This window comes from Dysidea avara, chromosome 10, assembly GCF_963678975.1.
Source record: "Dysidea avara chromosome 10, odDysAvar1.4, whole genome shotgun sequence".
Classification (NCBI taxonomy): domain Eukaryota; kingdom Metazoa; phylum Porifera; class Demospongiae; order Dictyoceratida; family Dysideidae; genus Dysidea; species Dysidea avara.
Genome location: NC_089281.1, coordinates 29,094,035 through 29,106,160, shown reverse-complemented (window position 1 = coordinate 29,106,160; position 12,126 = coordinate 29,094,035). Strand labels below are relative to the sequence as shown.

At 36.2% G+C, this 12,126-nt stretch overlaps 1 protein-coding gene across 1 annotated transcript in view; it reads left to right on the top strand.

Annotated features, from left to right (window-relative positions):
* Nucleotides 1-10,718, top strand: part of LOC136268432 (ATP-binding cassette sub-family C member 4-like) — a 30,273-nt gene extending 19,555 nt beyond the window's left edge. Inside the window, exons 8-29 of the mRNA XM_066063774.1 lie at nt 59-308; nt 367-576; nt 626-673; nt 731-775; nt 837-1,028; nt 1,073-1,167; nt 1,212-1,298; nt 1,357-1,453; nt 1,511-1,876; nt 1,928-2,062; nt 2,121-2,158; nt 2,872-3,116; nt 3,791-3,870; nt 5,374-5,524; nt 5,580-5,810; nt 9,303-9,403; nt 9,460-9,660; nt 9,718-9,873; nt 9,928-10,017; nt 10,063-10,235; nt 10,298-10,403; nt 10,467-10,718. Coding sequence (XP_065919846.1) covers nt 59-308; nt 367-576; nt 626-673; nt 731-775; nt 837-1,028; nt 1,073-1,167; nt 1,212-1,298; nt 1,357-1,453; nt 1,511-1,876; nt 1,928-2,062; nt 2,121-2,158; nt 2,872-3,116; nt 3,791-3,870; nt 5,374-5,524; nt 5,580-5,810; nt 9,303-9,403; nt 9,460-9,660; nt 9,718-9,873; nt 9,928-10,017; nt 10,063-10,235; nt 10,298-10,403; nt 10,467-10,616 — 3,247 coding nt within the window. The 3' untranslated portion in view covers nt 10,617-10,718. The remainder of the gene's footprint in view (nt 1-58; nt 309-366; nt 577-625; nt 674-730; nt 776-836; nt 1,029-1,072; nt 1,168-1,211; nt 1,299-1,356; nt 1,454-1,510; nt 1,877-1,927; nt 2,063-2,120; nt 2,159-2,871; nt 3,117-3,790; nt 3,871-5,373; nt 5,525-5,579; nt 5,811-9,302; nt 9,404-9,459; nt 9,661-9,717; nt 9,874-9,927; nt 10,018-10,062; nt 10,236-10,297; nt 10,404-10,466) is intronic.
* Nucleotides 10,719-12,126: the final 1,408 nt, after the last annotated feature.

Here is a 12,126-nt window from a genome sequence, read left to right as displayed (position 1 = left end):
CTAGATTAACCCCTGGTTATCTATTATGTGAATTAATGTATTTATTATTTTGATTTAGGGAGGAAAGTAAATTAGTTACACGAGCTAGTATGGTTCGGGCATTCAACTTTGCATTTTTTATTGTTTCTATCAACGTCATAAACTTTGTGACTTTTTCCATTTATACTGGAACTGGGAATACCTTAACTGCAAAGAACGTGTTCACTTTTATTTCACTGATATCTTTTTCAAGACTTTTTTTTGTCCATTTTTTTGTCTTTATGATGTTGGGCTTACAAGAAATGAGGATAGCTGTGCAACGGATACAGGTGAACAATTGTTTGGCTATGTGCATAACTGTAATCATGTGCCTTTTACTTTTTATAGAAACTACTATTACTACCAGAACTGGATAAGGCAATAACTGGTAAAAGTACAAAACCAGTGGAGACAACTAGTAGATCATGTTCCTCTAATGTGATGCCTCCTCTTAAGTTGATCAATGAAGAAGTCACTAATGATAGTGGACATGGGTCATTGTCCAATGGAGTAACTCCCAGGATCATAGTCAATAATCTAACAGCATCCTGGACACATGTTAGAGTTTAACAACATATACAGTATCTTCATGTGTGTATGGTTGTAGGATATAGAGAAAGTTGTTTTAAAAGACATCAACTTCAGTGTAGATCAGGTGAGGTGTTTAGTTGGTAGACAGTCAGTCAAGTGAGATTATAAGATGATGATATAGTCAAACAGGTTACTGGCAGTAGTTGGTCCAGTGGGATCAGGAAAGGTGTGTTGTCTACTAGTTGACTACTCTAACTGATCTCCATCATACTTTACTACTACTATAGTCATCAATACTGCAGTGTCTACTGAGAGAACTAGAAGCATTGGATGGGTCAGTAGACATTGAGGGTAGTGTATCTTATGCAAGTCAGGATCCATGGATATTTTCTGGAACAATAAAAGAAAATATTTTATTTGGACAAGATTATGATGAGGCTTGGTATGACAGGGTAGTGGATTGTTGCAGTTTAACGAAGGTTATAGTCCTTAATCTTTGAATCACAAATATGGTATACTGTAGGACATTGATGAGATGCCATTTGGTGATGAGACTTTGATAGGAGAACGAGGAGTGAACCTTAGTGGTGGTCAAAAGGCTAGAGTGAACCTTGCCAGGTGTGTGTAGACCATGCAGTGATGGTGTAATATGTTGTGTGTAGGGCTGTGTACAGGGATAGTGACATCATGTTGTTGGATGATCCTCTGAGTGCAGTAGATGCTGCAGTGAGCAGACACCTGTTTGATGGGTATAGAATGTTTAATGTAGTAATGGATTGTAGATGTTAGTGGTGTTATGATTATAAGGTGTATATGTGGAGTGTTAGCTGATAAGTTGGTGATCTTAGTGACCCATCAGTTACAATATGCAGAACATGCAGATCGTATTCTAGTACTGAAGGAGGTTTGTGTGTTGAGCTAGACAAAGTGATGATAATGTTGTTATTTACATGTTAAGTAGGGGTGTGTACAAGGATATGGAAATTATGAGGAGTTAACATCAAGTGGTGTTGACCCTACTGAACTATTTGATGATGTAGAGGATAAAAAAAGAAAATCAACAGATTTACCCACTGTCCTAGATATTGTAGTAGAGGAGTGTGATGATGTAACAGAAGAAACAGATGAAGGAACTGAGAGAAGGTCAAGTCATGCACAATTGTTACCAGTGGAGAAGGCAAGAAGACGTGTTAGATCAAAACACTCCGAGGGTGAACATGATCAAAATTATTTGCCAGTACTGGATGAGGTGTCACTATACACCACACCATCCATGTTCTCTTTAGTGTCATTACCTGATGATGGTGCTACAGAGAAAACTGAAGAGGTATAGTCTTAAGGCTCATATTTGCTGCATATAAGATCCTGTTTCTTAAAGACCAAACTCAACATTGTACCAGAAGAGGAAAGAGCTCATGGAACTATTTCTAGCAAGACATATTATTTATACCTGCGAGAAGGAGCAGGGAGCCTGTTCCTTTTATTTTTCGTATGTATATTCTTATTAGCTGAGGTACGCAAGCATTGTGATTGGAACATGTCTTTGTGATTATTAGTCTTTTATCTTTCAGTTGAATATAGTAACAGCTGATTGGTGGCTGTCCAATTGGTAAGGACACGCATATATGATGAGATCTGCAAAACACCCACTTGTTTGCTTGCACATTTTTGAATTTCCATTTGGAATGGTTAGCTGAAGTTTCATGCCTAGAAGCTGAGAGCTTAGAAGCTACAGCACTACAAAATGGTAACAATGGAAAGATTTAATTTGTACAGTGATAACGAGGGAACAAGTGCTTAATTAAATGGTCATAATTTACAAATGCAGTTTTATAACTTGCACCATCATATTCCCCATTAACAGGTGAATCCATTGCTAGGTAAGTTGTTTCATAGGGATCCTTTTTACGGCCTGGGTGAGGTTGAAAACTAAAAGGGCAAGAGTACACCACACATTCAACTAATGCTCATATCCTAACTGCATCTCCTTGGGAGCACTGACTCAGAACAAATGATTTTCAAACTCCTCTTACTTTAACAAGCACGATGATACCAAGCTTTTTGCTGTTAGCACCTTCCTCATTGCAAAACAGGTGCTATAAGCATTGTGGATAAATTGTTGAAGTATTTCTTGTTAAATACATTTTACTGTCTCATGTGAACTTGTGGAATTCTTGCAGATTTGGGCACATATATAAGTTAGCAAAAAAATTATCCTAAAACCTGGCAGGCCAATTGCTTTTGTTATTCCAGAATTAAGATGTATCATACAGTTTCTAGCTATATACAGTTAACCATGGAGCATGTGGTATTTTATGGCAGGGCAAGTGGAGGTGATTCATGTGGTGTGGACAGTGACAATTCATCAGATAGTGATTCATATGATTTGACTACTAACCAAAGGATTGGTATTTATGGTGGAATTGTGTTTGCGGCTATTGTACTTGTCTTCTCCAAGACCATTCTTAATTATTTATTCTGTATTTCTGCATCACGTAATTTACACAACAAAATGTTTAGAAGTATTTTGAGAGCTCCAGTATTGTTTTTTGACACAAACCCAGTTGGTATGTGGTGTATGTGGTGTATTGATTTATTTTTCATTTTGTTACACACTGAGCTGATTCCTGAGAAAACGGTTTACAAAGAAAAGGTTCAGAGAAACAACATATTTAGATAATTAGCATTAACAGTAAAGCAGTGAAGAGCAGACACGTGTGATTTAGCTTGATCACAAGTTTTGAAAGAGCCCATACTATAGGAGGAAGATTGCTAGAGTTCCATTTTTATACTTAGTAGGTGTGCTTTGCACACCCAGCATGCATGATAACTCAAGGGGAATCCCCCTATCTTCCCTTTTCCAGAAATTTTGTGTTAGCTGTTTATTTAACAATGCTTGCTTGACTGTTGTATTAGGGTGACTGCTCTATTAGAGTATCTTGATCTGCTTGAGCACTTTATAGGATGACTATTGCACAATATGTACTTATAATGTGCCCAATAAGATCTTCTGCTTATGTAGGTAATGCACTTTGTGGCCTCCTAATAGGAAATGTATGGTGAAAACTTTGATGGTTTATAAATAATTACAGTATCATGAAAAGATTTTGAAATGTTTATAGTGGATCAAATAGTACTACAAATGAGCCAAATTTTGGGATTTCAATTATAATATTTTTTAGGATCAGCTCGACATGAATGTACAATAGTCTGATTTACACATTCAAATCTTTGCCACTAGGACGAGTACTAAACAGATTTTCTAAAGATATCGGATTTATGGATGACCTACTGCCATATCACTTCAATGAATTATTCACAGTTAGTATATTATAATCCGAAGCAGCCAAGGTATGAAAAAGGGTGCAGCCTTCTAAAAATAGGCTAGGTGTGATATCAAAGGTGGCAGCCCAATGATATTTTGTAACATTACAGACATAATATCATTGCAGCCATTTCTTGGCTGCCACCTTTAATATCATGTCTTTTTCATACTAGCATAGTTTTGAAAAGCCGCACCCTTTTTCATAGCGTGGCTGTTTGGATTAGATGTCAGTTTTTGTATTTGCATAGCAATGATGCTGGCTTTTGTTACAAGTAAACAAAAGAACTGGATTTTAAGTACTATTTTGAAATTAATTTTTTGTTATTATTTACTTCATGTTAGTTGATGAATGTCACATGTATATAACTGCTCTGTAAAGGATCTCAAAGCGTGCTTGGAACATGCATGTATAGTTGATTTTTACATTATAACTCATTGATGATAATTAAAATTACATTACTGAAGGTTTATGCCTTAATAGTTACCTGACACATGCAAGAAAATACAACTATAGTTTGCACTGATAAGTGGTTTAGCTGGTACATGTGACAACAAATTGTAGCAAGGCCAACTGCTCTATTAGAGTATCTCAATCACATGACCCGTGTATGTTTGGTATATATAGTCACTATTTAAGAATTGTGTAATACTCTAATAGAGCGCACATTTTTTCTGATACAACGCTCGTAGAATGTTCAATTTCCATGGATAGATCTATGAAATTATATTGGTGTAATAAACTAGAACTTCCATTTATAAGGTAGAAATTATGTGAGGTGTGCAACCGACAGCAGTGGTAGGGATGGTAAAGGATTTAGGTGTTGAGGTCTCCTTTCAACATTTTTTGTATGTCTTTCTTTACTTCTTGGCGACTGTTCTATTAGAGTGTCTCTATTCCACTTGTTTTACATATGTTTGGTTTTTGCTTTTTATATCTCTTTACTCTTAACACTTTTAAATCACAAATGGTCCTCTGCTATGATGGTCAGCCTACCTGCATACCGATTTTCTGTCAGTAGTTTACCTTGCAAAAATCACACTTACAATTTTCAAATAACTTTGCACCACTTTCACCAATCTGTACACAAACTTGAAGTATGTATTTTTACCCTCCAAATTTTAAAAAAAGAATTCAGTAATGCTTCTGTGAGTTATAACAATGATTGTAAGTGGTGTGAAAAGAAAAAATTAACAAAAGAATACAAAGAAAATAAGACAAACTTTGAAGGTGCATATCTCAAAGACAGCTACCGTAACACCAATTTAGCTCAAATTTGGTACAAAAGATGTCTCACCCTGAGGAATGTTTCACAGAGAAAATGGGAAATTTTTGTTTAGCTATTACTGATCATAAGGTGCAAATGTGTGAAAATCATGTTTTCTTGGTTCCTGTATACTTGTCTGTCATGTGCCTGGCTTTCCTTGGCTGCACGCCGTGTGTCCTGTTAAGAAGTAATACAATAGGTTAATGTATATATTTTCTTTATATATATATATAGCTACTTCTGAGGTTCACATCTATCATGCTGGTTGCATGTGTGGCCAACTACTGGTTGTTTATTCCTGCTATCATCATTGTTGTGGTACAGTTAATGTTTCGATGGTTCTTCTTACATACATCAAGGAATATTAAGAGACTGGAGGCACTTGGTAACATGTGTTAACATGAATAATCAGGAATGTCATATGAATTTGTTGTCCACAGCTCGTAGTCCATTATATTCACACATCTCATCCACTATTCAAGGCCTGTCTACTATTAGAGCTTATAAGGAGGAGGAGAAGTTTTCTAATAACCTACACTATTACCTCAATGAACACACCAAAGGATGGTACTTGTATATTGCTACCAATCGATGGTTTGGGATGAGAATTGACCTTATCAGTGCAACATTTCTTGTTTTTGTGGTGTTTAGCGCAGTTCCCTTGGCTGACAGTAAGTAACCAATGTGTTCAACTGCATACTAAATGTAATTGAATGTTATTTTTTAGTTTAGTGTATTTCTAAAGTTTTTCAGTCTTTGCTTTTAGTTGGATACTAAGGATGGTGGAGGTTTATGCAAGGCTCAAAAGCAATACACAGGGTCATAGAAATAAAAGAGCTAAAGGTTGCTTACATTTGCAGGTATACTAGTGGACTTTCAGTACCTACTTCAGTCTGTCAGTGATCCCTGATTGAACTTAAAATTCATAACACTTGTAATGTTTAGCATCCTGCATGCTAAATGCTCTCTTCTATTTGGCTTCTAATTCTTTTAAACATAAGACACATGAAGTGCATACAATGAACTAGGTTAAGCTATCCCTTGAAGTTTGAGCTATAGTTAGCATGACTCAGCTATGCCAGTTACGTGCATGACATGTGCTTATTAATGATTGTTGTGGAGCATTTTATATCAGCCAGACATAGCTAGTTTGTCCCTCAGATTTGTCAGTGAGCTTTATAAACCATTTTGTGGCAATAAACACAGCAGCATTTAGTTTTTGTAACTAACTGACTTAGCTTGGCTGATGGCTAGCCGTGAAGTGGATATTTCAGCACAGTGCTCAATATGGATAGTGCGACGCACTTTTCCTTTGTACTTTTGTCAGCTATAATTGGCTTAAATTACAACATGTACAACTTCATACGCAATGCCAAAGGTCTATGAGCATTTTGCCAATTTAAATTTTTCTTATTTTAAGCAAATCACTAAATAGTAGTTTGCCATATCAAGACACACAGTAGCATGTCATGTGGCCCAAGAAGTTGGCATGCCACACCATGAGTATATTGACAAAGAGAATGTGATGTAGTTTCATGCTGCCTTTAAGAAACAAGATGATTTTATTTCTGTGGAAATGTCCTCCACCATCAGTAATCCATATACCAAATTTGAGCAAAGCATTCCTGAGATATGAGACTTCAAAAATTGGCTTAATTTTTAATCATACAGTACAACTGTACTGTATAGTAGGGACGGTGAAGGTGTGGACATGGCCCGTGATATAATATAACCCATAAACCTGCCTCAATTTTTCCTCACAAATCATGACAGTATTGGTTGTGTAAAATTAAGCCCAAAAGGGTCTTCAGATCGACCCAAAATGTTTCTGTCAAGTTGCCACAGAATTTAAAAATATATATATATATTATTTAGAGGAATTTTCTACTGCATGCCTGCCTGACGTCTTCAGTCAAGTGTAGCGGAAAACTGGCTACAGCTACAGCCCTAATTCTTTCACAGAAGTGTTTCTAGTTTGCTTAAGAAAAAACCTTTGGTATATTGATAAACATACAATGAGTGCACTACTGTGTTACCTTTTATCCTTCTTTAGCATGGCCATCAGTCAAGATTCTCCGCTGATATTGTTAATAAACTACAGTAGGGGTTCCATCTATTTGTGTACATTGCATCAAACTATTTGAACACACGTGGCTCAGTGGTTTTCGAAGTTGGCAGTTGATACTGTATAGTAAAAAAGTTTGGCGGTAAAAAAAGTTTGGCAGTAAAAAGTTTGGCGAAAACCCACTATTGTAAAATTGGCGAAAGAAAAACTTTGGTGAATGGTGCTTTGCCTGAATTTTTTTATAATCTATGATAGAATGTAGCTACCACGTACTGTATACACGCAAGTGTGAGTGATTAAACAACTTGCTAATTAAGGGGCGTGGCAGCCATTTTGATCGTGAGTCTTTATCTCTTACAGTAAGGGCGATGGAAACAGCTGCCACACCCCTTAATTGGCAAGTCTTAATTGTTTGCACATATAGCCATGTTGCATTCGAGTGGTATATCTATTGTACAACTGGCAGAGTTGCTTGTGTTTCTAAATGCCAAGCTAAACACATTTCTTTGCTGTGACCAACACTATGTTTAGTTACGTGAATCCAACTTACAGTGTACTACAGTTTAGCAATTTATATGTGACCGGGCCTGTGAAAATAGGGCATGTGAAAATAGGGCATGTGAAAATAGGGCATGTGGGGATTGTGGGTACATAAAGATTACTTACTTTTTCAAACTTTGATATGTCATAACTTTGTAGCTACTCCATTATTACTTGTCCATGAAATTTTCAGCACTTATTATTAAACATTTAGTTGGCTTTAAACTACGAGTTACAGAATGAAAATATTCTATCTGAATACTGAGATATGAGATGTTATGTAGCAGGGTGTAATTTGTGTCCACATGCCCTATATTCACAGGCCCAGTCACATAAAAGTGGTACACATGTGCTAGTTGATTGCTTGCATAATATATAGCACTGTGATTAACTTTATTATAATAATATTGTGACTGGTTTCCAGGGTATATGGTAGTCATGAGCTTGTAAAAAAAGTTCACAAACAAGTATAAGAAAAAAATGGGAATTTTAAATTAGAGTAGGGACAGTGTATAGTACTGCAATAAAAAGTACTGAAACAAGCTGGATCGGAGTAGTACAAAATGTCCAAATAAACAATAAGAAGTGAATATCCCTACTGTGCATTTTGTGTAGCACAGTAGGGATATTCACTACTTATTGATTTATTTGGACATTACATACTACTCCGATCCAGCTTGTTTTACTGCTTTTCATTGCAGTACTATACACTGTCCCTACTCTAATTTAAAATTCCTATTTTTCTTATACTTGTATATATATATATATATATACATTTTCTGCACACTTGCAACATAAGCTGCCATAAAACACAAATGAGTTATCCAATTGCCTTGAAATTTGGCACACTGACGGAGGGTTTAAAGGTGCATCTTGGTACCAAGTTTGGCTCAAATACGATAAACAGTCTAGGAGTTATTAGCATCTATTCACGAAAATAACACCAATATGTTGTCATGCCTACAGGATAAACCACTAATGGGAAGAAGCTGAAAATCAGTATGTGGACAGATTAACTATTGAACATCAAACCTTTTGTGGTTTGTAACAAATCAAGCTAAAGACTATGAAGATACAGTGCAAAAACCAACAGTGTGCCATCAAGATTTGCTAATAAAAAATGGCCATTTGCCACACCTACTAGACAAACCACTTATTGAAAATCGGTGTATAGATGGATTAGTCATCTTAGAAAAGTCCTTCAGTGGTTTGGAAGAATGCCATTGAGTTATAATACAGAAACCAACTACATGTAGAAAGTTTAAGATCGAGATACTCTAATAGTGAAGTCACCCTAATAGAGCAGTCAGCTAAGAAATAATTATTACTTTATTGAAGAGTTCAGGTATGTCACAGAATTTTAACTCTGTTATAAGCCACTCTGTATAGAGTTCAGCTACAAAAGTGTCACTTCAAGCTACAAACAATTTACCCTGTAGAGAGTTCAGTTACATTAGAAGTCTCCTCGTAGAGAGTTGAGCTACAAACAAGTCAAACGACATATAGAGAGATCGGTTAGAATCAAGTTCAAGAATTAGCACATTTTTTCTTTCCTTAGGTCTTGATCCTGGCCTTGTAGGTCTCTCACTAGCCTATACTATCACTTTAACTGGAATGTTTCAGTATTGTGTTCGTGTTAGTGCTGAAGTAGAGAATTTGGTAAGTGAACTGTTAACTGTTAGTTATTTGATTGCATGGAGTATATTTGATTTAAGCTGATATCAGTGGAGAGGGTCATGGCTTATGGTCAACTAGAAAGTGAAGCAGAACTGGAAACTATTCCACATGACAAAGCTCCTCCTCTTCAATGGCCTGACAAAGGAGTGATTGAATTTCAGAACACTAAATTTAAATACGCCATTGATTATCCCTATGTGTTGAAATCAATATCTTTTAAAACTGAATCATGTGAAAAGGTTGATAACTAATTACTATTAGACTGTGACAAGTTGTGTGTATACATTATATATTAGGTTGGTATTGTGGGTAGGACTGGAGCTGGCAAGTCTTCATTGTTGTCAGCATTGTTCAGATTAGCAGAACCAGAAGGAGTGTTTGAAATTGATGGAATACAAATAACAGACATAGGACTACATGATCTTCGTAAAAAGATGTCAATTATTCCACAGGTGATGTGTTGTATATATTGTAGTGAGATTTAGACTAGTGTGTGTATGATACAGGACCCAGTACTGTTCAGTGGAACTGTGAGGTATAACTTGGACCCATTCAATGAACTTAAAGATCACCAACTATGGGATGCATTGGAAGAGGTTTGATGAGATGATATAACAATTGTAGCTAATCATTACATTCAGGTACAACTGAAGGAAGTGATAAGTAATTTGGAGAATGGGTTAGAATCACAAGTGTCCGAAGGTGGTTCTAACTTTAGTGTGGGTCAGAGACAGTTGGTGTGTCTAGCAAGAGCACTATTGAGGCAGAACAAGATCCTTGTGATTGATGAAGCAACTGCAAATGTTGACCTAATGTGAGTTACTAAGATGTTATGAGAAGTGAGAGCTGTATGATGATGACATGTATTGAGTGCAGAACGGATGGTACAATTCAGGAGATGATCCGCAAGAAGTTCAACCATTGTACCATCCTTACTATTGCTCACCGACTGGAAACAATAATGGACTCTGATAGAGTACTGGTGGGTTAGGATGATAGTGAATAATTGTGTAGATGTTATTGTGTAGATGTTGTTGATTTGTAGGTTTTATCTTCTGGTAAAGTGATAGAGTTTGATACACCATTCAACCTCCTGCAGAAACAACAGTCAGTGTTTCATAGTATGGTAAAGAGAACTGGTCCTGTAGAGTCTGAAAAGCTTAAGGAAATTGCTACAAAGAAAGCAAGATTATGAGTGTGATGATTTTCTAGATTATTATATTAAATTATTAACGTTACGTTTGTACATAATACATTTATTTGTATATTATGTTGTGAATTAAAAGATGCTTATGAATTCCCTTGCACTAACCTCAAGCACTCTTACCTCATTGTACATGTTGCAATATACGCACACCATTATTTGAAATTTTTCAAATCACTTAGCACTTCCTCATAGCCCAACTACAATATTGTGCTCTATATAGCAAGTCACATAGTTTACTATGAACTTGCCAATACATGTCTGTATGCTTCATAAAGTTCATTGCCACAATTGCCTTAACCTGTCCCACCAACCTATGTTTTTATCAAGAGTCTATGTTGAACTCTTATTTTTGTTTATTAATTTGCTGTTCGTATGTATACCTATAAAACTGTAGCTTCACTTTCTTATCTAAAATGGGTTTAAACTAAGTAAGGTGTATAGTTGGTAGCATTTATATCCAGCTTTTATACATCAGGCTCTACTACTCAGCTATATGCAAGCTAGGTCAAGTATTAGAGGCACATTGCTGACAATGGGATGCATGATCAAGGTTGTGTGCCTGATCAATACAACTAATCAATTGATCATAAGTACACAAAGTTATGTATACAATGGTACAGTGGAGCCCTGCTGGTAGCCACATAACTGGCACAATATGCAAGTATAATAGTATACATAGCCCTGCAGGTGATGGCAACCTATAATATATAGGCTAGGGATATAATATATCCAATGAAGAATATAATTGACACTATACAGCTTATTCCAGGCACAACTATTCCTTACTAGCTTTAGTTGTAAGTGCAATTATGACATTGCACAACATTCACACTCAAAATAATCTCCCTCCCCAGAAGCCATAAGTTAGCTTAATGGTTGGCTGTTCTGTATCTTGAAGAGTTTCACCAGAAAGTGGCTGGAGGTGGGTTTCAATAACATTATAATATTATTGTCACCGCAGATCATCAGACCTCAGCTGTGGAAAGTAAATTGGCAGTTAGCTAAACATCTGGCACTTCATTGATGTCTGGTCTCAAAGAAGGAAACTTGCATGCCCTTTGGGCAAGACAGGGTGTGTTCACTTCTATAACTTCTGTATAGCAGCAAACACAAAGTTATGTGACTTCAATCATAAGACAAGAGAGCCAATTAGAAACTCCTTTCCCCTCAACTCAGTGAGGAGTACATGCTAATCCGCTGGTCAGCCAGTGGCAAACTCAGAGAGTGAATTCTAGAGTGCAACTTAAACTGTGTAGCTATCTTCACTCTCGAATATCTAGGTCATATTCCATTGAAGAAATCATGGAATCATTTCTTAGCAAATTTTTGACATGCAATACTCCTTGTTGTTTTCATTACCTTTGTCCCTGCTCCGTTGTTCCAAGAATCCTACATCTATAGCTATTTTTAACTATAAAATATGTAGTAATTAATGTAGTTATTATTTAATGTGTATGAGGTCACTGGTAGACACTCAGAATTGCTTTTCTGTAAAGCA